The sequence below is a fragment of the Periophthalmus magnuspinnatus genome, chromosome 18 (genome assembly GCF_009829125.3).
Source record: "Periophthalmus magnuspinnatus isolate fPerMag1 chromosome 18, fPerMag1.2.pri, whole genome shotgun sequence".
Taxonomy (NCBI): domain Eukaryota; kingdom Metazoa; phylum Chordata; class Actinopteri; order Gobiiformes; family Gobiidae; genus Periophthalmus; species Periophthalmus magnuspinnatus.
This window is the reverse complement of record NC_047143.1, coordinates 28,007,465-28,034,791: the sequence shown is the minus strand read 5'-3', so window position 1 is coordinate 28,034,791 and position 27,327 is coordinate 28,007,465. Positions and strand designations below refer to the sequence as shown.

The window sequence follows — 27,327 nt, the reverse complement described above, 5'->3', positions numbered from 1 at the left end:
AAAACATTTTCAGTGAGTAGAAAACCATTAAAAAAACATTAAAGAACAGGTCTGCATGAGAACCCTATGGACACAACTGTTCCCAAATCAACAAAAATGAAATAAAAAACCTAATTTGTTCATCTGGTGCTTGTCCAGGGCAGGAGGTACGACACGATGATGACGGCGGAGAGAGAGAGCGGGAGGAGCAGGAGGAGCAGGAGGAGCAGAGGAGGAGGCAGCGACCGTTTGGACCGTTCCATCGCCGTGTCTGTGTGCGCGCTCGGACGGCAGACGATGAGCGGCCGCACCTGCGAGATGCTCTCCTGCAAAACAACGACCCACAGGGGCTTTTAGGCTTCAGCCCTTTAACTGTTTATATGAAAAACAGTTTTAAAGCCACAGTGCGTCACTAATACAACCACAAGTTTACACACACGATATAAAAACACACTTTTCTCTGTCGGACATGTAATCACACTAAACTTTTACTGTTTTAGGTCAATTAGAATTAACAAAATCATTTTTGTTTGATAAATATCAGAATAATGAGAGAAGGATTTTTGTGTCATGTTTTCATGACTTTCTTCTTAGTCAGACGTTTACACACATTTCATTAGTATTTGTTCCTTTGTCTTTAAACTGTGTGTCTTGGGTCAAATGTTTTGGATTTCCTTCCTCAAACTTCTCACAATAGTTAGGAGTCAGGAGTTTTGTCCCATTCGTCCAGACAGAGCTGGTGTAACTGAGCCCAGTTTGTGTCCGTCTCACTCGCACAGGCCTTTTCAGGTCTGTTCATACATTTTCAATAGGACTGAGATCAGGACTTTGTAATGGACACTCCAAAACACTGACTTTGTTATCTTTAAGCCTCTTTGTTATCCTAAGCCTCTTTGTTATCCTTAAGCCTCTTTGTTATCTTTAAGCCTCTTTGTTATCCTTAAGCCTCTTTGTTATCCTTAAGTCACTTTGTTATCCTTAAGCCTCTTTGTTATCCTTAAGTCACTTTGTTATCCTTAAGTCACTTTGTTATCCTTAAGCCTCTTTGTCACCAGTTTGGCCGTATGCTTCAGGTCATTTTCCATTTGAAGACACATTTGTTTAACTTCCTGCTGATGTGTTGAGACGTTGCTTCAGTTTTTCCACATAATGTTCTTTTCTCATCTTTACTATGAGCAAAGGCTGTAACAAAGTAAAAAGTAGTATTGTACTGTAGTATTGTACTGTATTTAAGTACAAATTTTCAGCATCTGTACTTTACTTTACTAAAGTAAATTTTAAAGTGGATACTTGTTACCTGCTCTCAAATGTTGTGCAGTAAAAGTATCTGTACTATCGGGCGGGGGTTACCTCCAGGATGGGTCGGCTGTGGGCGGGGCTTACCTCCGGGATGAGTCGGCTGTGGGCGGGGCTTACCTCCAGGATGGGTCGGCTGTGGGCGGGGCTTACCTCCAGGATGGGTCGGCTGTGGGCGGGGCTTACCTCCAGGATGAGTCGGCTGTGGGCGGGGCTTACCTCCAGGATGAGTCGGCTGTGGGCGGGGCTTACCTCCAGGATGGGTCGGCTGTGGGCGGGGCTTAGGCGCAGGTTCCAGCGGTGAGTCCGGTTGCTGTGGCCTCCGTCGTCTTCGCTCTCAGTCGTGTCCTGACGTGCGACCCTCGGACGCTTCCGACGCCGGGAGCTGATTCGCTGCAGAGACCCGGGCTCCTGCAGTCTGCACCAATCAGAACACAGCGAGAGTTAAGTGAGCTTTAAAGTTTAAAGTTTTATTTAAAGTGCACAGTTTAGAGATCTCACTACAACAAGGAAACAACATCATCATTTACCAAAACGGTTTTTCACACCTTTAAAATTGAACTTATTGAACTTTAAACATGTTTATTCTGTGTTCTGTCCACAGTCTGTGTAAAGACGTGACTGAGTGTGACGCCACCACAGCTTCAGCTCCAGATGAAGCTCATCGAGGCTGGAGCAGGCGTAGAAGCCGATGTGGAGCAGAGTCCCATATTTGGAAATGAAGTCTCAAGTCCCATAGCAACCAAAGAGCCAATCCAGAGCGAGGTTGTTGAAAATAAAGCCCCGTAGCAACGCTGTCAATCAAACCCGTTATTAATGTTCATATCTTGATTTACAGACACAATAGTGAAATAAAAACCCCAGGATCATGTAGAGGGTTAATACGAACATTTAAGACCAGAATGACGAGAGCGGACGGAACAGGAAGTGCGCTCATGATCACTTCCTGTTTGGGGCCTATTCTTGCTCTAGACTCGATTCATTTGGAGCTGAAGCTGCGCTGATGTCACTCTGAGTCACTTCTTCACACAGTCTGTGGTTTCTGCAGAACATGGACGGTGTAAATACCTGCTGTCTGTGTCCTCTATATCTGCGTCTGCATCACTGTCGCCCTGAGGATCGGACAAGCCGCACTCCTCCTGCACAAACAAACACAAACTGACCCCTGACCCCTCCACAAGCCGCACTCCTCCTGCACAGACAAACACAAACTGACCGCTCCTCAAACACACACTGGAGTTGTGTTTTGTTTCATTCTCACATGTTTGAGTCACATTTTATTATTAGTCTGTCACATCTACAAAGATTGAAATGGTCTGTTCCACCTTGTGATGTCATCAAGTGGTAGTTTTCATGTTAACTCCTCCTTTTACCTTTAGTTCAGTCGAGATAAGAGACAACTCCAGGACTGAAATGAAACAAATGATTCTATAAATGAAGGTGTGTGGAGTTTAAAAACACAGAGGAGCACTTCCTGTATCACATGATGACATCACAAGGTGGAACAGAGTGTTTTCAGTCTAAATCTGCAGGTTTGTGTGTTAAACGTGACACTAGTGAGGGCGATGTCCCATAGATATAAACACAAATAAGTGAATAATCTCACTCTGTATCGGTTCTGTGGTATCGGTTCTGTCGATCTCCTGGGGCTGTATTTGTCTGTGTGCTGTGGGTCTGTGTGTTCTGGGTCTGTGTGTTCTGGTCTGTACTACTTGAGTCTGAGTTTTCAGACTTACTACTACTCGAGTAAGATACTGTACAGAGTAACAGTACTCTTACTCATGGTACTTCATTAGTACTTCAGTAGTACATCAGTAGTACTTCAGTAGTACTTCAGTAGTACTTCAGTAGTACTGCAGTACCTCTGTGCCGTATCCCTCTGAGTACCTCGTCTTCATTTTTCTGTTTTTTCCACAGTTTTCACAAAGAAACGTCTCCTAAGAAAAACAAAAATATATAAACAACTTTAACCAGAATAAAACACAAATATTCAGCTTCAGGAATAAAGTACTGAAGTACTTTTAAATAAAGCAATGAAGTACTGGAGTACTAAAGTACTGATGTACTGAAATACTTTTAAACACAGAAATACAAATATAAAGGATTTATCTGTAAATTCTACTTAAGATAAACTGTTAAACCTGCATTTGACCCATTTTAGGACTAACCAGGACTAAACCAGGTCTAAACCAGGTCTAAACCAGGTCTAAACCAGGACTAAACCAGGTCTAAACCAGGTCTAAAGCAGAACTGAACCAGGACTAAACCAGGACTAAACCAGGACTAAAGCAGAACTGAACCAGGACTAAAGCAGGACTAAACCAGGACTAAAGCAGGACTAAACCAGAGACTAAACCAGGTCTAAACCAGGACTAAACCAGGACTGTCTCAGACCTCTCCTGCAGTGTGGGTCCAGGGCCTGGGTGGGGCTGTGGGGGTCTCTGGATACAGAGTCCAGGGGCTGGGGTCACACAGACAGACCCCGTCACATCCAGCTCCCATCTGAAACACACACACACATTAGAACAGGGAACTATACGTCATGGGTCAGGTTCTGACTCAGGTCCTGGTTCTATATGCTGGTGCTACAGTTCTGTGGTCCTGTGGTTCTGTGGTTCTATGGTTCTGTGGTCCCGTGGTCCTGTGGTTCTGTGGTCCTGTGGTTCTGTGGTCCTGTGGTTCTGTGGTCCTGTGGTTCTGTGGTCCTGTGTGTTCAGTGTGTGTGTGTTCAGTGTGTGTGTTCAGTGTGTGTGTGTTCAGTGTGTGTGTTCAGTGTGTGTGTGTTCAGTGTGTGTGTTCAGTCTGTGTCACTTACAGTGACGTAACAATAATGGACAAATATCTGCTCAGTTTAATTTTCAGATTCATGTTTTAATCGTGTGAAATGTTCAGACACACATGTGAGACAGGTGTCAGGTATCGACTTTAAACGATGTTAAAGTGTCGCCGTAGCGACGCCTCACCTCATAGTCGTTGTCTGACGTGTCTCCGGAGGAAAATAAACCACGTGAGTCCGACTCCCGCCTCAGCATGACCCCTGACCTCTCCATGACCCCCGACCTCTCCATGACCCCCGACCTCTCCATGACCCCCGACCTCTCACGCACTCACACACCTGCAACAGACACAAGGCACAGACGATGTTAGACTCCACCCATCACACCCATGACATCACATCCATGACATCACACTCATGACATCACATCCATGACATCACACTCATGACATCACACCCATGACATCACACTCATGACATCACACCCATGACATCACACTCATGACATCACACCCATGACATCACACTCATGACATCACACCCATGACATCACTTCTGTACAAAAAGTGACATCATTAATACCAAATAAAACACATTTTTCTGACACTTTAAACATGATTTCAACAAAATAAAAGTGTTTTCTCATATTTTTTAATCTGTTGAATTTTAATGTTTGGGCCCAGTGTGATGTCATCATTTACAACCAGGAAGTAAATCTGAAACTTAACCTGCTGCAGTGAAACAGGACTAAACCAGGACTAAACCAGGACTAAACCAGGACTAAACCAGGACTAAACCAGGACTAAACCAGGATTAAACCAGGATTAAACCAGAACCAAACCAGGACTAAACCAGGACTAAACCAGAATTAAACCAGGACCAAACCGGGTCCAAACCAGAACCAAACCAGGACTAAACCAGGACTAAACCAGGATTAAACCAGAACCAAACCAGGACTAAACCAGGACTAAACCAGGACCAAACCAGGACTAAACCAGAACCAAACCAGGACTAAACCAGGACTAAACCAGGACTAAACCAGGACCAAACCAGGACTAAACCAGGACCAAACCAGGACTAAACCAGAACCAAACCAGGACTAAACCAGGACTAAACCAGGACTAAACCAGGACTAAACCAGGACTAAACCAGGACCAAGTCTGAAATGATTTAAATCGCGGGTTTGAACTTCAGGATAAACGTGTTTTCTTTTTTTAAACGTGTTTGTTTTACGCACAGACACAAACCCGCGTTAAAACATCATTACGCACCGCGCGTTACGTAAGTCCAGGGCATCCGACGGAACTTGTGCCATTACAGAGGATCAGCATCAATGATCAGCATCAGAGAAGGCGCCGCGGATTCATGTGTCAGCACACACACCAGACACACACACAGACACACACCGACACACACACCAGACACACACACCAGACACACACACAGACACACACAGACACACACACCAGACACACACAGACACACACAGACACACACACAGACACACCGTACCTCACACACACACACACGCGCGCTGTACCTCAGACGCATCCCGTCCGCGCGTGCCCAGGGCGCGTGAGGCGTACAGGTGACGTGTGGCGCAGGGACATGATGGAGCTGGTGGAGCTGATGGAGCTGATGTAGGGCATCCGGAGGAGACACGTGAACGAGCGCGACCGGAGACTGGGCACGAGCACAGACACAGAGGAGGCGGGAGCGCGCAGCCAGACCAGACACGCGCGTGCACAGATTTCACAATAAAAGAGACAAGAGACACTTCCGTTTGAGAGTGTCAAAATAAAAGACACTTCCGTTTGAGAGTGTCAAAATAAGACACTTCCGTTTGAGAGTGTCAAAATAAAAGACACTTCTGTTTCAGAGTGTCAAAATAAAAGACACTTCTGTTTCAGAGTGTCAAAATAAAAGACACTTCCGTTTGAGAGTGTCAAAATAAAACACACTTCCGTTTCAGAGTGTCAAAATAAAAGACACTTCCGTTTGAGAGTGTCAAAATAAAAGACACACATTTCCACAGTATGGCATTAAAATGATCATGTTTTTATTACATAAAAGCTTTTCTGGGACATTACACTGAGCTCCATTCACTGGCTGATCGTCACCATAGTAACAACCTTAACTCACTTTAATCCCTGAACTTTAACACATGTTGCTCAGAGTAGAGCTGCTGCTCAAAGTCAACTCTGCTGAAGCATCCTGAGGGACTGCTGTGTCTGCGTCTGATAAGAGAGAGAGAGAGAAGAGGAGGAGAGGAGAGAGGAGGGAGGAGGAGGAGGAGCACTGACCAGCACGTCCACTCTACAAATGACCCGTGACCAGAGACCAGCCCTGAGTGTGTGTGTGTGTGTGTGTCTGTGTGTGTGTGTGTTTGCTCTGAGCTCAGTACAGTCCATATGACAGATGTTTAAATGTTCAGATGTTTAAATGTTCAGATGTTTAAATGTTCAGATGTTTAAATGTTCAGATGTTTAAATGTTCAGATGTTTAAATGTTGAACCTGTAGTGAATATTTATCATAGTTCAGTCATGTGACAGTTTGTAGAAAAAAACAAAGTCTAAAAACACAGGAAGTAACTGAGAGAGACGTCAAAGAGAATCCCTCTGACCCCTGACCCCCTGACCCTCTGACCCTCTGACCCTCTGACCCCCTGACCTTCTGAACATCTGACCCTCTGACCCTTTGACCCTCTGGCCCTCTGACCCCTGACCTTCTGACCTTCTGACCTTAACCCCATGTCATCCACACAAACACCTGATCAAACACAGAGACAGTGACACATTTTAAACATGAATTTAACAAAATAAAGTGGTGTTTGTTTAGTTTAAACTCTTCTGTTTAAGTGTCTGCTGTGCCTGTTCTGTCTGTGCTTTGTTACGTCACATTATGAGATTATTACATGACCTGCTGTAGAAATATATTAATAAATACAAAAAATTGCATTGTAGTGAAATAAGTCAGTTGAAAAAGCTCGAAACGACGGCGGTTTGGAGCAGTTTGAGATGTTCAGACAGATATGGAACTGTTTACTCCAAACCCAACACAAACACGAGACACAGCTTTGATAAAGTCACGGAGGAAAGACCCAGCCCAGATCGACAAACTGACAAGACCACGACGTCCAAAACGACAAGACCACGACGTCTAAACTGCTCCGAACTCGAGTCAGACGTGAAGAAGAACATCTCCAATCAAGTCCACAACGTCTGCTCAGAACTGGAGAGTCAGACCTGAAGAATCTACAAACCGACAAATCCACAACATCCAAACTGCTCCAAAGAGTCAGTCGTGAGTCAGACCTGAAGAAGAACATCTCCACGGCTCGTCTGGACCCACACAAAGACGGTCCGTCTGAGCGCGCCACAATGACACGTTTGGAGCAGAGACGCCGTTCGGACGCGTGACCTCCACATTTCTGTGGTCACCAAAGACACAGAGTCTCCACGGGACATTTTTGAGACGACAGCGACGGAGGAGGAGGCTCTGGGATCCTGACGTGTTTATCTCACACCGAAGATTCAACTTAAACAGTGTATTTTGGATCAGTATTGGGCTGAGTACTTCATTGTGAGTACTTCTTCATCGTGAGTACTTCATCGTGAGTACTTTTTCATCGTGAGTACTTCATCGTGAGTACTTCATTGTGAGTACTTCATTGTGAGTACTTCTTCATCGTGAGTACTTCATTGTGAGTACTTCTTCATCGTGAGTACTTCATTGTGAGTACTTCATTGTGAGTACTTCTTCATCGTGAGTACTTCATTGTGAGTACTTCTTCATCGTGAGTACTTCATTGTGAGTACTTCTTCATCGTGAGTACTTCATTGTGAGTACTTCTTCATCGTGAGTACTTCTTCATCGTGAGTACTTCATTGTGAGTACTTCTTCATCGTGAGTACTTCATTGTGAGTACTTCTTCATCGTGAGTACTTCTTCATCGTGAGTACTTCATTGTGAGTACTTCTTCATCGTGAGTACTTCATTGTGAGTACTTCTTCATCGTGAGTACTTCATTGTGAGTACTTCTTCATTGTGAGTACTTCTTCATCGTGAGTACTTCATCGTGAGTACTTCATCGTGAGTACTTCATTGTGAGTACTTCTTCATCGTGAGTACTTCTTCATCGTGAGTACTTCATCGTGAGTACTTCTTCATCGTGAGTACTTCATTGTGAGTACTTCTTCATCGTGAGTACTTCATTGTGAGTACTTCTTCATCGTGAGTACTTCATCGTGAGTACTTCATCGTGAGTACTTCTTCATCGTGAGTACTTCATTGTGAGTACTTCTTCATCGTGAGTACTTCATTGTGAGTACTTCTTCATTGTGAGTACTTCTTCATCGTGAGTACTTCATCGTGAGTACTTCATCGTGAGTTTTTTAATGAAACTGTCGATTTAAAACAGTTCGATTTTCTTTCGTTATTTAAATCTTAGTGATACAAATATTATCATTTCTCTGGAGCGACATCGAGATTCAAAACGTGACGAGTCTCTAACGCCAACAGAGTTTGAACGAAGAAGAACTGATGAATATATTTGAAAAACGCTGAGGATTTAAGGCCAAAAAGGATCAAATTATGAGTTTGACCGTCACAAAAAAGGTTCAAAATCCACAAAAACGAAACGAAGATCCATGAAAATATTCAGAGGTGAATTTTGTGGAGAAAAACTGTCCAAGAATCGTTTTGGGTTTGGATGTTTCACGTTTGAAGCTTTTACTGCAGCGAACGACGATCTCCAAACTGCATCAAAACGGACGACATTTTTGGACATTTTTTAAAAGAAAATACTGAAGAATAAGGTGAAATTTGAAAACATGACGATGGTTTAAGTGAGAGTTATGTCCCACTGAAAAAACAAAAAAACAAGCAGATTTTTGGATCATTTTATTTAAAAACTAAATACATTTGGTCGTTCTCGAGTCTGAACGTCGTGTGTTTTACTCGAGTGGATTTTCAGATCAGGACGATGAAAGAGTCGGACCAAACCAGAGACCTGAGCTGGGACCTGGACCAGACTGTGGACGTCCTCCGTCTGCGGGGACGTCTCTGTCTGGACGCTCTGGACTTCACTGACCTGTGGGACGAAGAGGACAGCGGCGAGGACGAGAGCGGCGCCACGGCCACGGTCAGACTGGACACACACACACACACACACATCCTTTATAAGACTCAAAATCTGTGTGAAATACTTTTACTTTTTACTCTTTAAGTACATTTGTAAACAGGTACTTTAATACTTTTACTTAAGTACATTTTCTCACGTGATACTTTTACTTTTGCTTGAGTATTTCTTTGCTCTTGTATCTGTACTTTTACTTAACAATCCAGAGTACTTGTTTTTCCTCTTTTGTCCTGGAGGTGGCGTCTCGTTTCTTCAGGGTACTCCATGTAGACACGTTACAAGTCAGATCTGTGGACAGGCGTGACAGTGAAGACTTTTGTTTCATAGATTCTTTTTTCAGACAGAGGTTTGGTTTGTTTCATCGCTGACAGTTTGTTCTGCTCTCTAGCTCCTCACAGTGGTCACGTGATGTTGCTGTGACGTGATTGGTCGGCTGATTTAAACAGGTTGTGGCGCTGTCTTCCCATTGGTGGAGGCAGGACGACAGCGCCACCTGCAGCCCGACCTCTTCTTGGTCTGAAAAAAGAGTCATTAAAACATAAAAAAAACCCCACGTCCCTTTAATCATCTCTTGTATTTGCAGTGCGCCGCCTCCAGGGGGCTCTCCAGACTTCCCTCTCCCCCGCCGCCTCCTCCTCTGCCCCCTCCGCTCCCCGTCCCGTCCGCAGATAAGACAAACACACTGAAGTTACACTGGAGGGCGCTGCAGAGCCTCCCCGTCCTGCCCAGACTCACGCGGTTTGGGGCGGAGACTATATGGGCGGGGCTAGAGCCGGTGCAGGTGGACGCCAACAGACTGGAGTACCTGTTCGAGAGCAAAGGGGGCGGGGCCAACTTCAGCCTCACCTGTGCACAGAAGGTGAGAGAATCAGCGTGTGAAATGGCGACGTGTCACCTCCATCAGCTGAGCCAAAATGTGTTTATTTAGTCTTTTAGCAACGACACGTCTGACGCTAAACCCGCTAAGCTAACAAGGCTATTAGCATGAATCTACACACACACACACACACACACACACACACCCCCCACTGGGCGTAGTTCAGTGGGGTGTGTGTGTGTGTGTGAGCTTTGAGCCTTGCGTTGTATAAAATGTGTGTTTGTCTTTGTGTGTGTGTTTGTCGTTGTGTGTGTGTTTGTCGTTGTGTGTGTGTTTGTCGTTGTGTTTGTCGTTGTGTGTGTGTTTGTTGCTGTGTGTGTGTTTGTTGTTGTGTGTGTGTTTGTCGTTGTGTGTGTGTTTGTTGTGTGTGTGTTTGTCGTGTGTGTGTGTTTGTCGTTGTGTGTGTGTTTGTCATTGTGTGTGTGTTTGTCGTTGTGTGTGTGTTTGTTGCTGTGTGTGTGTTTGTTGTTGTGTGTGTGTTTGTCGTTGTGTGTGTGTTTGTCGTTGTGTGTGTGTTTGTCGTTGTGTGTGTGTTTGTCGCTGTGTGTGTGTTTGTTGTTGTGTGTGTGTTTGTCGTTGTGTGTGTGTTTGTCGTTGTGTGTGTGTTTGTTGTTGTGTGTGTGTTTGTCGTTGTGTGTGTGTTTGTCGTTGTGTGTGTGTTTGTCGTTGTGTGTGTGTTTGTCGTTGTGTTTGTCGTTGTGTGTGTGTTTGTTGCTGTGTGTGTGTTTGTTGTTGTGTGTGTGTTTGTTGTTGTGTGTGTGTTTGTCGTGTGTGTGTTTGTCGTGTGTGTGTGTTTGTCGTTGTGTGTGTGTTTGTCATTGTGTGTGTGTTTGTCGTTGTGTGTGTGTTTGTCGTTGTGTGTGTGTTTGTCGTTGTGTGTGTGTTTGTCGTTGTGTGTGTGTTTGTCGTGTGTGTGTTTGTTGTTGTGTGTGTGTTTGTTGTTGTGTGTGTGTTTGTCGTTGTGTGTGTGTTTGTCGTTGTGTGTGTGTTTGTCATTGTGTGTGTGTTTGTCGTTGTGTGTGTGTTTGTCGTTGTGTGTGTGTTTGTCATTGTGTGTGTGTTTGTCGTTGTGTGTGTGTTTGTCGTTGTGTGTGTGTTTGTCGTTGTGTGTGTGTTTGTCGTGTGTGTGTTTGTCGTTGTGTGTGTGTTTGTCGTTGTGTGTGTGTTTGTCGTTGTGTGTGTGTTTGTTGTTGTGTGTGTGTTTGTTGTTGTGTGTGTGTTTGTCGTTGTGTGTGTGTTTGTCGTTGTGTGTGTGTTTGTCATTGTGTGTGTGTTTGTCGTTGTGTGTGTGTTTGTCGTTGTGTGTGTGTTTGTCGTTGTGTGTGTGTTTGTCGTGTGTGTGTTTGTCGTTGTGTGTGTGTTTGTCGTTGTGTGTGTGTTTGTCGTTGTGTGTGTGTTTGTCGTGTGTGTGTTTGTCGTTGTGTGTGTGTTTGTCGTTGTGTGTGTGTTTGTCGTTGTGTGTGTGTTTGTCGTTGTGTGTGTTTGTCGTGTCCTCGTCAGAAGTCGTCGTGCGTCAGCGTTTTGGGCGTGAAACGTTCAAACATCGTGACCATCGCCCTGAGCAGTCTGCCCCCGCCCCACCTCCTGCCCCCCGCCATCTACAGCATGGACGACAGCGTCCTGGACCGCGAGGACATCCAGGTGAGACACGGCGGAATATGAACCAATGTCACTGTGTCATTGAGCAACGCACTCCACCCACTCCACCCACTCCACCCACTCCACCCTCTTCACCCACTTCACCCCGCCCCTCCCCTTTAGTCCTCCAGACCCCGCCCCTCCTCCAGACCCCCCTCCCCCAGACCCCGCCCCTCCTCCAGACCCCGCCCCTCCTCCAGACCCCCCTCCCCCAGACCCCGCCCCTCCCCCAGACCCCGCCCCTCATCCAAACCCCGCCCCTCCCCTTTAGTTCTCCAGAGCCCTCCCCCTCCAGACCCCGCCCCTCCTCCAGACCCCGCCCCTCCTCCAGACCCCGCCCCTCCTCCAGACCCCGCCTCCCCCTCCAGACCCCGCCCCTCCTCCAGACCCCGCCCCTCCTCCAGACCCCGCCTCTCCCCTTTAGTCCTCCAGACCCCGCCCCTCCTCCAGACCCCGCCCCTCCCCTTTAGTCCTCCAGACCCCGCCCCTCCTCCAGACCCCGCCCCTCCCCTTTAGTCCTCCAGACCCCGCCCCTCCCCTTTAGTCCTCCAGACCCCGCCCCTCCTCCAGACCCCGCCCCTCCTCCAGACCCCGCCCCTCCTCCAGACCCCTCCCTCTGAGTCATGCTGGGCTTGTGCTGACTCTTCCCTGCCCGTCCAGCGTGTCCAGAGCCTCGTGCCCACAGAGGAGGAGGTGCGTGTGGTCAGAGAGGCCCGGAGCCTGACCCCCCTGCAGCCCCTGGCTCCGGCTGAGCTGTGCCTCCTCACTCTGGGGGAGGTGCCTCACCTCCGCACCAGGCTCCAGCTCTGGGCCTTCGCTCTCGACTACGACTCCATGGAGAGAGTAAGTTACATTTACTCGAGTACATTTACTTTAGGATCTTTTAAACTGTAGTCGTTTTAGACGGAGCTGCAAAAAAAACATTTACACTTAAACTGTTTTGTTTCTGTGAAATGATTTGAACCTCGTGGCTCATCAAATGTAAAATCATTAACTTCATTTATTTGCACCATTCACTGTTTATATAAATGACAAAGCTAACATGCTAACATGCTAACCTGCTAACATGCTAACATGCTAACCGCCCTGTCCCCTCTGCTGCTTCAGACTCATTCTGGTCTTAAATGTTCGTATTAACCCTCTACATGATCCTGGGGTTTTTATTTCACTATTGTGTCTGTAAATCAAGATCTGAACATTAATAACAGACAAATCAGGTCCTTCTGTCCCCGCGGTCGCTCCTGTTAGCGTTAGCAACAGGTTTGATTGACAGCGTTGCTAAGCGCCCGCTCCCTGTTAAACCAGTGGTGTGGGCGGGAAGGGGCGTGACCTTCAACAGCCTCGCTCCTGATTGGCTCTTTGGTTGCTATGACACTCGGTGTTGCAAATATGAAACTCTGCTCCACATTCTCCTCTCCACCTGCTCCGGCCTCGATGAGCTTCATCTGGAGCTGAAGCTGTGGTGACGTCAGACTCTCAGTCACGTCTTTACACAGACTGTGGTTTTCACTTGATAAAAATACAAACATCATTTTATAAAATGTTATAGATGAAAAGCCCCGACTGTAGTGTCCAAATAAAACACAACACAAAAGGATCAGTTTGAACATAAGACTCTGCACATTAGTGTCTGAGGGGAGGAGGAGGAGAGGAGGAGGAGAGGAGGAGAGGAGGAGGAGAGGAGGAGGAGGAGAGGAGGAGGAGAGGAGGAGAGGAGGAGGAGAGGAGGAGGAGGAGAGGAGGAGGAGGAGGAGAGGAGGAAGAGAGGAGGAGGAGGAGAGGAGGAGGAGAGGAGGAGGAGGAGCAGGAGGAGGAGAGGAGGAAGAGAGGAGGAGGAGGAGAGCAGGAGGAGGAGAGGAGGAGGAGATGAGGAGGAGAGGAGGAGGAGGAGAGGAGGAGGAAGAGAGGAGGAGGAAGAGAGGAGGAGGAGATGAGGAGGAGAGGAGGAGGAGGAGAGGAGGAGGAGGAGAGGAGGAGGAGGAGCAGGAGGAGGAGAGGAGGAAGAGAGGAGGAGGAGGAGAGCAGGAGGAGGAGAGGAGGAGGAGGAGAGGAGGAGGAGAGGAGGAGGAGGAGAGGAGGAGGAGGAGAGGAGGAGGTGCATCAAACAGAGACACATTGACTTTATGTCACAGGTTTTCTTCATCTTTGTATATTTATATTTATATCACATTTGAAATATTTCACATAAAAGTCCAGATAACATAGATACACACACACAGATTAAAGTGACACTGTGAAACCTCTGACAGATTAAACAGTTGCTCTGGTTTTATTAAGATGTTGAGCTGTTTTATCTGTTCATTTTAGCCAATGGAAACAAACAAACAAACATGTGACCCGTGTACTTTCTGTAAACAGGAAATCGCGGAGCCTCTTTTCCACCTGAAACTGGCCATGGAGCAGCTCTCGGACAGCGCCACCTTCAGATGGATCCTGGCCACGGTCTTAGCCATCGGGAACTTCCTCAACGGATGCAAAGTGAGTGAGGAGCTCGAACGGAAACTGACGCTCTGCAGTGACATCGCACCGGGGGGTTCTGTATGTGCGTCTACGGAAAAATGTTCAGCAGTTACCATGGTGACACAGCGCACACGTTAGCAAACACGCTTTTAGGTCGTCTGAAAACTCAAGAAAAACATCCAAGAGTGATTTAAAGAACATGTTATCTGAGGTCCCAGCTCATGGTCCAGTTTATTTACACCAAGATGAGAGCGACTCACTGAAGAACTGTTGGCTAAGGCTAATGCTAATGCTGATGCTAATGCTAGCTTGTGACTGTAATGTGATTTGAGAGAGACTTGTTTAACAGATCAGCTCATCTAGTGTAGTCAGCTCTTTATGGTCAGATTGTGTTAAAATAAAACTCAGATTAAAGTCTAACAGAGCTTCAGACAGAGCAGTGCCTCCAGTTAGCGTCACATCTCCAGGGAATGTTGATGACATCATCTGTACAGTGTCAGACTCGAGTGTGGTGCAGGGCGAGTGCGACACAAACTGTCACTTTATTTTATGCACCTTCTGTACCACAAGATGGCGCCAGTTCAATGTAACAAACTGGTTCTTAAAAGAGAAAATACTTTAAGTATTTTAATAAGTTCTACCACTTCATGACATCACAAGGTGGAACAGAGCAGACACAACAGTGAGGTTTAAAACAGTAAACTCGGTGATGCTTGTTCTTCTGGTGCAGGCGCGCGGCTTTGAGCTCAGTTATTTGGGGAAACTGTCTCAGGTGCGAGACACTCACTCCCGACGGCCGCTCCTCCATCACGTCTGCTCCCTGCTCCTCCAGATTTACCCACAATCCTCAGACTTCTACTCCGACATCACCGCGGTGACCAGAGCCGGGAAGGTCAGTGCTCCCTTCACACACTCGTGTACTCTTCTTCACACACTCGTGTACTCTTCTTCACACACTCGTGTACTCTTCTTCACACACTCGTGTACTCTTCACACACTCGTGTACTCTTCACACACTCGTGTACTCTTCTTCACACACTCGTGTACTCTTCACACACTCGTGTACTCTCGTGTTTTCTCGTCCTGCAGTGTGATTACTCACTCGTCCAGTCCAACCTCCGTCAGCTGGAGGCCCAGTGCAAAGCATCATGGGAGCAGCTGAGGACGCTGGACAAGGAGGACGAGAAGAGGAGGAAGGAGCAGAGAGGAGAGAGGAGGAGGAGCCACGAGGAGCCGTCCTCACATGGGACGAGACGGAGACTTCCCAGGTTCCTCAGAGACTGTGAGGACAGACTGGACGTGCTGCGAGCCGTGCACCGCAGGGTCATCAACAGGTCAGGGGTCGTCAACAGGTCAGGGGTCATCAGCAGGTCAGGGGTCGTCAACAGGTCAGGGGTCGTCAACAGGTCAGGGGTCATCAACAGGTGAGGGGTCATCAACAGGTCAGGGGTCGTCAACAGGTCAGGGGTCGTCAACAGGTCAGGGGTCATCAACAGGTCAGGGGTCGTCAACAGGTCAGGGGTCGTCAGCAGGTCAGGGGTCGTCAGCAGGTCAGGGGTCATCAGCAGGTGAGGGGTCATCAACAGGTCAGGGGTCGTCAACAGGTCAGGGGTCATCAGCAGGTCAGGGGTCGTCAGCAGGTCAGGGGTCAGGCTCATGTTGGGGAATCCTCATCCTCATTTTTCTCAGGTGTCAATATAAAAAAGTCCAAACGACAGAAATGAACCTTTGAATCTGTTTATACTGATGTTGATCTGAATCAGACACACAGTCCACACATGGACCACTATGAACCTACTCTCTAAATCAGGGGCCTCGGACTCGCGGCCCGTGGCCCAATTGCGGCCCTGGGGGCCCGAGTTTGTGGCCCCCACCTTAATATGAAAGTTTAATGTTGGTGCGGTGAGTTTGATGTGGCACTTTACAGTGTTGTGTGCGGAGCTGAATGAACCAATCACAGTGGAGTATATGGCTCTGGGGGCGGGACATGGGGCTGAGTGACAGTTACAGCTGCAGTGTCAGAGTTGTCTGTGTCCGACTGGGACAAATGTGTCTATGATATATATATATATATATATATATATATATATATATATATATATATATATATATATATATATATATATATACTTATATAAATGTGTATAACTGTACATATATTTATACACATGACACAGAGTTAATATGACGTCTGTCTCTGCTGCAGATAAAAGGAGCTCAGTGTGACGCGTCACAGTCGCGTGCGCTCCTGTGCGTCGCGTGCGCTCCTGTGCGTCGCGTGCGCTCCTGTGCGTCGCGTGCGCTCCTGTGCGTCGCGTGCGCTCCTGTGCGTCGCGTGCGCTCCTGCGCGTCGCGTGCGCTCCTGTGCGTCGACAATAACCCAGACCAATTATAGGGTCACACTGTGGATTTGTGGGTCAAACCCACGTGACCGTGTCCACGTGCACAGAGGGGACTCCTCTGTGTTTGTGCTGAAATGGGACACGGAGGAACTTGAACCTCTGTCTGTGCTTATGTAATGTGTCTTATGTGACGTCACTGAAATAATTAGTTTTATATTTAACTATTTATTATTTAATAGAAGAGTCAAGGTGTTGTCGTCGCAGTCGTTTATTTCTGTTTAAATTGAATGAAGTGAGGAATTAATCTTTCCCTTTGAAAATCAATAGGTAAATATAAGGTTCGAGGTGATTTTTTTCCTAATTGTAGCTTCTACAAAACTTTAACAAAATAAACCTTGTTAAAACGTAAAAACAGAGACAGAGGAAACAGAGTCATTTTTACACTCATCATCTATAAACCAGAGACACTGATCAGTTGTACATAAAGTGGGATATTGCAGTTTAACGGTTCTGTATTTGGGTTTAATTTGATCTGTGGATAAATCACTTTAATACCAGCAGAGGGCGCTGTTCTACACCTGAGTGTGACAGAGCTGCACAGGTTTTTTCATCATTAAACACGCGGCCTGTACAGATCTTTTTTCAGATTTTACAGTTTCATGTGGCTCTGTTGTAGATGACATAAACCAGCACGTACATGTGACCCTGTGGACTCATTTGACTTCTCTTTTATGTAGTTTTTATGAAGTTTTGGTCAGCAAAAATATGGCATTGACAAAAACAAATATCTGAGCAAATGAAATGGTGAAACAGTGATGTCATCAAGTAAGCCCCCCTCCTCCGTCTGTCTCCAGGTTTCACTCGTTCCTGTTGTTTTTGGGGTACTCTCCATCCCTGATCCGGGACACCCGACCTGAGGATTTCTGCAAAACCATCAGTGACTTCTCTTTAGAGTACAGAGCCATGCACCAGACCATCCTCCAGCAGAGAGAGAAGAAGGACGGAGAGAAGGACGGAGAGAAGGACGGAGAGAAGGACGGAGAGAAGGACAGAGAGAAGGACAGAGAGAAGGACGGAGAGAAGGACAGAGAGAAGGACCGAGGGAAAGACCGAGAGAAGGAGAGACAGAGAGGGGGGAGGGGAGGTACTCCAAAGGGCCAGAGGAGGAACCATCTTATGTCAACCACACAGGTAAATCAGCAGTGATGGAACGTAACTAAAAAAGTAGTAAAGTACTGTACTAAAGTAAAGTAAAGAGACGTCCAGTTTGTACTTGGGGCGTCACAGGTGGGCGGGGCGTCACAGGTGGGCGGGGTTTAGACGACTGTAACGTCCTGCTCACTGGCCTCTCCAAACGAGCCTTAAGACAGAACAGAACATCCAGAACATCCAGAACATCCAGAACATCCAGAACATCCAGAACATCCAGAACATCCAGAACATCCAGAACATCCAGACACTGCTGCTCGGGTCAGGACTAGAACCAGGAAGTACTTCACACATGTGTCCTGTGCTCAGAGAATAGACTTTAAAGCAGCTCAGTGTGAACAAGTCAGTGTGTATGCAGTGTGTGTACATGATACACACTGTGTGTACATGATGTACACAGTGTGTGTACATGATACACACAGTGTGTACATCATGTACACAGTGTGTGTACATGATGTACACAGTGTGTGTACATGATGTACACAGTGTGTGTACATGATGTACACAGTGTGTGTACATGATGTACACAGTGTGTATCATGTACACACACTGTGTACATGATACACACTGTGTGTACATCATGTACACAGTGTGTGTACATGATGTACTCGTGCTGTCTGTGTCTGTGCAGGACTCTGAGGAGCACAGGACACTGGAGGACGTTCTACAAACTGCAGAGTCTTTGTCCCGACTGGACGTGACGCTCCCTCGGAACAGACGCCGGAAAAACGAAGGACACGGTGAGAAAGTGTGGAACAGGAAGTGCATTTTATTTATGTAAGACTAACACAAACTGTGTTCTTTTTGTAGGTGCAAAATCACGAAAACTCAAGTGGTAAAGAACAAAGAAGTGTATTTTATTACACAAAAATGTTTATTATTATTATTATTAAATCTATTACACATTTGAAAATCTTTTCTTTTGTAACAAACATGTAGCATGTTTATCTTTGTGCTGTTTTGTTGTTTAACATTTGGAGGTTTTACTTTTACACTAGTGTCAAAAACATGTTTTTATAATTTAGTCACAAAATGTTTTTTCAAACTTTTAACACAATAAAAGACATGAGTGTTTTTCTTTGTGTATCTATTTTTGGAGCGTTACACACAAACACGTGTGTAAACATCAGTGGAATATTCAGTGTTGTTGTTTAGGGGTAAACTGTGTTTGTGCGTCACATGACACACTGTAGAAAAGTGTCGTGTTTTATGAGACGATCGTGGCCAATCGTGAGTCGTTTCTATGGAAACAGAAAAAGCCTTTGCTGGTCTTTGTTCTTATTATTTTACAGGTGTTTCATTTTCATTGAAAATGTAAATAAATGAATCTGAATGATTCTGACAAAAGTGTTTATTTTCAAAATATAGTTATGTTTTTATTGAATTGTACAACTGCAGGACGTCACGTCTCAGACAGAAGCTTTACACACATATTAAAACATATTTGTATGAATATGAGTACAAATAATTCTATCGAAATCGAAAACTACCCCCCCCCCCCCCCCCCCCCCCCCCCCTTTGACAATGGCACTGAAGTCTTCTCTTCTTCCTTTTCTTCTCAGCTTGTTTTTAATTTGTTTTATCTTTATCCCCCAAACAGGTATTGATCTTTCTCGTTATGTCTTTGGTTAATCCTGCTGCAGAAGAAGTCACTTGTCCTGCTCTGTTCACTGCAGAAGAAGCTACTGTCCTCACTTCCTCTGGTGCCAAAGCACAAGCCCCTGCTGCGGCCCCCACAGAACAGCCCGCTACGCCCACCCCCAGAGCAGCTGCGGTGGAGGCACCAAACACCACCTTAGCGACAACAGCAGCACCCACTCCTGTAGCTGCTCCGAGTAAAGCGATCAGCAGGTATCTCAGAGGGACCCCTTTTACTCTCATGTATTTGATGTGTTTCCAGAACCCGTTGGAGTAGCATCGTCCTCTGTTCTCCTCCACATTGGTCTGGATGGTCCTGAGCAGAGCTTTGACCTGCAGCTGGTTGTTCCTGTATGGATCCTGACTGTTGTTCCAGTATTTATTATCAATCACATGACAGCGCCCTCCACATTTCTGCACCAGGGACCTCAGAGCCTCGTTCTGGTTGGCCCAGTCTTTAATGTTCTCCCCTTTGTTCAGATCGTCTCCATGAGTGAAGACCACAGTGGTGTATTTCAGAACCTCTTCAGAGAAGTACTGGAGTATTTGTCGGACCACACTCTGCTCCTGTGGTGTGTATCTCTCCACTCTGAGCACGAGCACAAAGGCGTGAGGTCCCGGGGCACAGTCTTGCACACACTGGTAAAACATTTCACTGAGATCGGCTTTGTCTGGGTTAGTGTCAAACACACCTGGAGTATCGATCAGACAAATGCTTCTGCCGTCTATCACTTTCCTGTGGGGTTTGTAGACGCTGGTCTCAGAGTTTGGTGAACTTTTCACTTTGAATATTTCTTCTCCAAATATGGTGTTTCCCAGGCTGCTCTTTCCTGATCCCGTTTTCCCGAGTAAAATGATCCTCGTCTCTTCCTCTGAAATCACAGAGATTATTCAGTAAATGTGTCCAGGCCCAGGCCAAAGTCTCACTGTCTCCAATGTGTTTTAAAAAAAATATTTTCTACTTTCTGCATTTTTTATAAACAGACGACACCGGATTTATGAAGTGAGATACATGGAGTCATGTAGTAAAGAAAAAAAGTTAAGTAACTCAACTCTAATAAATATTTTTTGCCAAATCAAAAGGAGGAAACTTTGAGAATTTGAATCTAAAATATTTTTTAATTGTCTTTTTTCCTGATTATTCCATGTATGTTACTTCATATACAATGAGGCAAATAAGTATTTGAAGACCTGTCTATCAGCTGGAATCATGAACCTCAAAGACCTGTTACTCCACCTTTAAAAACTCCACCTCCACTCCACTTATTCTCCTGAATTAGAAGCTCCTGTTTGAGGTCGTTCGCTGCATAAAGACACATGTCCACCCCAGACAATCAGTAAGACTCAACTACTGACATGGACAAGACCAAAGAACTGTCAAAATGCACAAGAGACAAAACTGTAGACCTCCACAAGGAAAGGGCAAAGGGGAAGTGCCCAGCAGCTTGGAGAAAAAAGATCCACTGTTGGAGCAATTATTAGAAAATGGAAGAAGCTAAACATGACAATCTCCCTCAGACTGGGGCTCCATGTGAGATCTCACCTCGTGGGGTCAATGATCCTAAGAAAGGAGAGGAATCAACCCAGAACTACACAGGAGGAGCTGGTCCATGAAAAGAGCTGGGACCGTTTCCAAGGTTACTGTTAGTAATACACTAAGACGTCATGGTTTAAAATCATGACACAGAAGGTTCCCCTGATTAAACCAGCACATGTCCAGGCCCGTCTTAAGTTTGACCAATGACCATTTGGATGATCCAGAGGATCATGGGAGAAAGTCATGTGGTCAGATGAGACCAAAATCGAACTTTTTGGTCTTAATTCCACTCGCCGTGTTTGGAGGAAGAAGAATGATGAGTACCATCCAAAGAACACCATCCCTACTGTGAAGCATGGGGGTGGAAACATCATGCTTTGGGGGTGTTTTTCTGCATATGGGACAGGACGACTGCGCTGTATAAGGAGAGGATGACCAGGGCCACGTATTGAGAGATTTTGGGGAACAACCTCCTTCCCTCAGTTAGAGCACTGAAGATGGGTCGTGGCTGAGTCTTCAACATGACAATGACCTGAAGCACAGCCAGGAGAACCAAGGAGTGGCTCCGTAAGAAGCATATCAAGGTTCTGGAGTGGCCCAGACAGTCTCCAGACCTAAACCAATAGAAAATCTTTGGAGGGAGCTCAAACTCCGTGTTTCTCAGGGACAGCCCAGAAACCTGACTGATCTAGAGAAGATCTGTGGAGGAGTGGGCCAAAATCCTGCAGTGTGAACAAACTGGAGAAAAACTACAGGAAACAATTGACCTCTGTAATTGCAAACAAAGGCTATGAACCAAATATTAACATTGATTGTCTCAGGTGTTCAAATACTTATTTGCAGCAGTAACATACAAATAAATTATTTTAAAAAATCATACAATGTGATTTCCAGATTTTTTTAGATCATGTCTCACAGTGAACATGGACCTGAGAGGAACATTTCAGACCCTCCATGATTTATAAGTGGGAGAACTCACAAAATCACAGGGTGTTCAAATACTTATTTGCCTCAGTGTACTTTATTAAAATGTACACAGTGAAAACACTGAGACGGTGAGTCCAGACGTCGTCGTGGACCTGACACAGAACATTCAGTTCTATCCATAGTTTTCATAATGATGAAAAATTTAAACTGTTGCCATAGCAATTAACAAATGAAAATAAACTAAAAAGGTCCTCACAACGTCACGTATAACAGGAAACTGCCAGAAACACCTGAACTGAATAGAATAAAGCCGTTAGCATTAGCATTTCACTCCAGTCCTGAGCCGCTCTGACTCTGGCCCTGGTCTTTGTCTTAAAGGCTCTGCACATGTTTTATCTGAGCAGAATGTGCCCAGTGCAGGTCGTTTAATCTGCTCTTCAGGTCAGAGTGAGTCCTCTGTGTGCTGTCGGCATCGGATTATATCAGAGTTTATTGTCTGATAATCAGGAATGGTGCTACTTTACTGAGAAAAACAAAACACTGGTCTCTGTTGTGAAAAGTAAATAAAAACACTTCTACTTTTACTACAGATTTTTATGTTTTTAAGACAATAAAATGACACAGCTCCTTTAAAATACAACATCACAAAAGTGAAAAACACTTTTGAAAACAACATAAAAGTCACAGGCAGAAATAAGTTTCTGTCTCAGATGAACCGCTCCCTGTGCCTGTCGTGTCCTGCCTTTGAGCTGAACACTCCTGAACACTCCTGAACACTCCTGAACACGTCTGCACCTCTGTCTCTCTACACTCCTCTGTATTGTCTCATTATTTGGGGAAGTTCTCTCTTTAAACTTTCCTTCCTCTACAAAAGTTTATTCCCCTGACAGTTACAATCTACAGGACCCGGGGTCATGTGATCGATCCCTCGTATGTGCAGAGGCTCTGTCTGCCTTTCCCTGGCCCAAAAGGATAAAAATGTAACATGCAACATGAATATGCAAATATTGTTGAGAAGGTAGACGCCTTGGTTCCTCCTTCTGGCCTCGTTCACCTCTCCGAGCCGCACCCGTCTGTTTTTCTGGCCTTTAGTCTACACCTGCAGCCTTACCTCTGCACAGGAGTCTGTGGAAACACCCACTGTCTCCCACAATTCACATCTCACAAAGTTCCCTTTAAAGTAGGACTGTGATAATGAGTGAATAGTTTCAGTGTTAGTATATAGAGCTTGTTGGGCATACCTCAAAAGGATACAACTTTAATGAATAGTTTCAGTGTTAGTATATCAAACCTGTGCTCAAACTTTAGTATAAAATAGTGCTTGTTAAACAAACTTCAAAAGCAAACAACATTCAAAGAATATATGCATCCAGTGTAAAAATGGTTACATGACAATATTCAAAGGATGTATGAACTGTTTTGATATGATATGATATATGAATTATATAATCATGCATCTAAAAAGCTTTATTACCTGACATCCCCTTCAATCCTCATCGTAAAAGATTAAACTATGGATCAGAGCTGGACGACAGACACAGTCCTCATCAGGACCGTTTATGAAAAACACTGAACATGAAACTGTCTGCAGGAAATAAAGAAATAAACACAGGACCAAACAGAAGTGTTGTACTCACGCGCCATGGCCTCACTCTGGGTCTGGCCTCACTCTGGGTCTGGTCTGGGTCTGGGTCTGGGTCTGCTCTGGGTCTGGTCTGGGTCTGGGTCTGCTCTGGAGTCTGGAGTCTGGTTCGTCAGGTCTGTGGAGTTGTTGAGTTTTTACTTTCAGTTTTGTCCCGGGGGGCGTGGTTTGTGTCACATGTTTTCTGATAAACTCTTTGTTCTCTGTACTTTTTTCAGAGCAAATAATAACTTATTTTGTTTTAAGGTGGATCTTACCTTTTTGCTCCTAAACTGTGTGTCAAACTGATAAATCTAAAAAAACATGAGACGATGATGAAACATGATGTTTCACACGTTTAAAGAACTTAATAAATCAAATGATCTGTTCTACTTTACATTTTATGCTGATCTGTTTTTGTTTGTTGTTGTTGATGTGACGCACTTTGGGCAGTTTATGTAAAATGTGCTGTATAAATAAAAATGGAACTGAACTTTGGAAAAAAAGTTTATCCCTCAACAGTAAACAGCTTTTAAAAGACGAGGTGTTTGCTGATGTTTTGTCTCTGAAAATCTCTCAGACTCAGTGAAGTGTCAATGGAAAATCAAGTTCAACCAGTTTCTGTCGTGTGTCGTGTGTCGTGTGTCGTGTGTTGTGTGTCGTGTGTCGTGTGTCGTGTGTTGTGTGTCGTGTGTTGTGTGTTGTGTGTCGTGTGTCGTGTGTCGTGTGTTGTGTGTTGTGTGTCGTGTGTTGTGTGTTGTGTGTCGCTGTGACGCTGTTGAATGTTGAATATTTAATGTTGCCAAACCAGATGCATCAAATAAAGAAAATCTGTGTTTTGTTTGTCTTGAGCTGCAGTGTGTGTTTTACAGATCCAACACTTGACTCCCAGCACGCTGCACTAAACAAAGCTACAGGTCAGATCTACGGAGAGACGACCCCATTGTAAAAATACAACTTATTCCAGGTTTTATTTTTTTATTTTTAGCTCTATAAGTTTAATGCCATTCTGTGGAACATTCCAGTCAAAGCAGTTTCATCTCCATGGAGACGAGCAGGAGGCGTTCTCTCCACATCATGAAAGAAATGAACAAATCCAGTTGTTGACGTTTATATTTTTATTTGTGTGAAGTTATTTTTCTGTACAATCTACAACATGAAGATGTGACGTTTTTATTTCACACAAAGGTTCATTTAATCATAAAATTAAATATACACAATAGTTTTAGAGGAAGATCAAACTTTAGTTATGCACCAGAGTATGTGTATGTGTTTATGTAGGCCTGCAGAGTGTAGGCCTACAGACTTATACTATTTATATACATCAAATCAAACAGGCGCCCCCTACAGGCAGACTGTGGTAGAACATCACTGACTCAATCAAATATTACACAGAACGTACAGACGAGTTATTCATACAGATGGATTTAAAACTAAACTAAAAACCAAATATCCAGCTGAAGAAAGATTTTGGTTTGATTTGATTTTGTATTTTCTGCAGGTTTTCATTGGAGTAGTATCCTCCGTTCTCCTCCACATTGGTCTGGATGGTCCTGAGCAGAGCTTTGACCTGCAGCTGGTTGTTCCTGTATGGATCCTGACTGTTGTTCCAGTATTTATTATCAAACACATGACAGCGCCCTCCACATTTCTGCACCAGGGACCTCAGAGCCTCATTCTGTTCAACCCATTTTTTAATCTCCATCCCTTTGTTCAGCTGGTCTCCATGAGTGAAGACCACAGTGGTGTATTTCAGAGCCTCTTCAGAGAAATATTTCAGTATTAGATTGACCACAATCTGCTCCTGTCGTGTGAACCTCTCCACTCTGAGCACGAGCACAAAGGCGTGAGGCCCCGGGTCACACTTGTGCATACACTTCTGGAAGTCTGGACTCAGCTCAGTGTCCCTCAGGTCCATGTCAAGCACACCTGGAGTGTCGATCAGAGTGATGTTTCTTCCATGGACTCTTCTGGTGATGGACTTGCTGATGTTTGATGAAAGCATAAACAGCTCCTCTCCCATTATCGTATTGGCCACGCTGCTTTTCCCTGATCCAGATTTTCCCAGTAAAACGATCCTCAATGTTTCAGCTTCTGAAAAGTAAAAGAAACGCAAAGTTATTTTTGTTACACTGACAAGAAAGAACTGAACCAGGTCTACAACAGGACTACACCCCAGAGCTGCACCGGGTCAGCTCCACGTTTATGTCCATGTCTAAATACCAGGTTTGTGAATTATTTCATGTTTTGTCAAATTACATGTGTCGGGTTCAACTTCTGATTTATATCAATTTGTATTTACTCTCTGAGTTACTCTTATTTGGGCAGTACGGACCCGTCAGACGGGCCGGTGCACAGACAGTGGAAACATGGAGTAACTGGACACATTGAGAAACACAGACGTGTAAATACCTGGACAGAGGTCGCTCTCTTCTTCAGTCACTGCTCTGTTTTCAAGCAAAGCTTCTGCAGATGATTCTTCACCAAGTAAAGCTCCCAACAAGACTTTTGCTGCAAATTTAAAGAAGAACCGGATCCTCTCCATGTTGTTTATCACAAACTCCAGGAACATGTTTGTGTAATGTCTCCAGTTCTTCTCCTCCACATTGGTCTGGATGGTCCTGAGCAGCTCTGTGACCTGCAGCTGGTTGTTCCTGTATGGATCCTGACTGTTTTTCCAGTATTTACAATCAAACACATGACAGCGCCCTCCACATTTCTGCACCAGGGACCTCAGAGCCTCATTCTGTTTGGCCCAGTCTTTAATGTTCTCCCTTTGTTTGAGCTGGTCTCCATGAGTGAAGACCACAGTGGTGTATTTCAGAGCCTCTTCAGAGAAATGTTTCAGTATTTTTTCCACCACTTCCTGCTCCTGTCGTGTGTATCTCTCCACTCTGAGCACGAGCAGAAAGGCGTGAGGTCCCGGGGCGCACTCCTCGATGCACTTCAGGATCTCTGGACTCATCTCAGGGTCGTTCAGGTCCGTGTCAAACAGACCTGGAGTGTCGATCAGACGGAAAACTCGTCTGTTTATGCATGACATTTTTTTGTCTCAGAATTTGGGGAATCACTCTCTTTAAACTTTCCTTCCTCTCCAAAAATGACGTTTGCCAAGCTGCTTTTTCCTGCTCCAGTTTTGCCCAGTAACACAATCCTCATTGGTTCATTTTCTAAAAAAAGGTAAAATATACATTCTGTCATTAATTCAATTCAGTTCAAGTTTATTTTTATATCACATTTAAAACAACTTAAATAACTTTAAAACAACAGCTGAACCAAAGAGCTTCACATAAAAGTCTACACAAAACAGATGCACAGGTAACACAACACACAGGAAAAGGACAAGAAAACACCTGTGTGTCCTGTGTGGTGTTAAATACCAGGGAGGAGTGGGTCTAGTGTTAAAGACTGAGAGGATCTGACAGGCACAGGGTGTACATAAATACATAAACACATAAATACATAAATACATAAACACATAAATCATCTGCACATGCGAACTGCCTGTGGTAAAAATATAAATAATATAAAATTGTACTCACGCTCCATGTTTCTTGAGTCTTGGGTCTTTCCTCTGGAGTTTTTCACTTTGTGTTTTCTGTTTTGTCACAGGGGGCGTGGTTTGTGTCACGTGCCATAATGTCACGTGACACATTTAGGCCTGTTATTCTTAAATAATTAATACGTATTTAAATTTTTTTTTTTTTTAAGTAATAAAGAAATAAATGATACTCACAAAACTGGCCTTTGTAAATAAAGGAGGTTTTTTTTCCTTCTTTTTTTTTTTTTTTTTGACATGACATTTGTCCAATCAGTGAGCAGTGTGCGCTCCGTCACTGTCCAATCAGAGCGCGAGTCCGGGCAGTGGGCGTGTCTCTCTTCCTGC

At 45.0% G+C, this 27,327-nt stretch overlaps 3 protein-coding genes across 3 annotated transcripts; 1 reads left to right on the top strand and 2 right to left on the bottom strand.

Moving 5' to 3' along the window:
* Nucleotides 1-119: 119 nt before the first annotated feature.
* si:ch211-63p21.1 (uncharacterized) lies at nucleotides 120-5,632 on the bottom strand. The gene is made up of 7 exons (XM_055229159.1): nucleotides 5,592-5,632; nucleotides 4,372-4,390; nucleotides 4,239-4,335; nucleotides 3,138-3,212; nucleotides 2,344-2,414; nucleotides 1,528-1,693; nucleotides 120-305 (listed from the first exon to the last, which is right to left on the bottom strand). The coding sequence occupies exons 3-7, from the start codon at nucleotides 4,323-4,325 to the stop codon at nucleotides 120-122; spliced, it is 585 nt and encodes a 194-aa protein (XP_055085134.1). The 5' UTR covers nucleotides 4,326-4,335; nucleotides 4,372-4,390; nucleotides 5,592-5,632.
* Nucleotides 5,633-9,036: 3,404 nt separating this feature from the next.
* si:ch211-63p21.2 (FH1/FH2 domain-containing protein 1) lies at nucleotides 9,037-19,392 on the top strand. Its single transcript, XM_055228917.1, has 11 exons — nucleotides 9,037-9,195; nucleotides 9,776-10,051; nucleotides 11,570-11,710; nucleotides 12,368-12,550; nucleotides 14,066-14,185; nucleotides 14,898-15,059; nucleotides 15,257-15,501; nucleotides 17,364-17,700; nucleotides 18,350-18,458; nucleotides 18,529-18,553; nucleotides 19,319-19,392. The coding sequence occupies exons 1-11, from the start codon at nucleotides 9,037-9,039 to the stop codon at nucleotides 19,323-19,325; spliced, it is 1,764 nt and encodes a 587-aa protein (XP_055084892.1). The 3' UTR covers nucleotides 19,326-19,392.
* On the bottom strand, nucleotides 19,347-27,023 carry LOC117386143 (GTPase IMAP family member 8-like). Its single transcript, XM_055228916.1, is given in 6 exon segments — nucleotides 19,347-19,352; nucleotides 19,414-20,228; nucleotides 24,888-25,535; nucleotides 25,854-26,490; nucleotides 26,493-26,611; nucleotides 26,984-27,023. Coding segments are annotated over 6 exon segments (2,232 nt in total). The 5' UTR covers nucleotides 26,991-27,023.
* Between the last annotated feature and the right edge of the window lie 304 nt (nucleotides 27,024-27,327).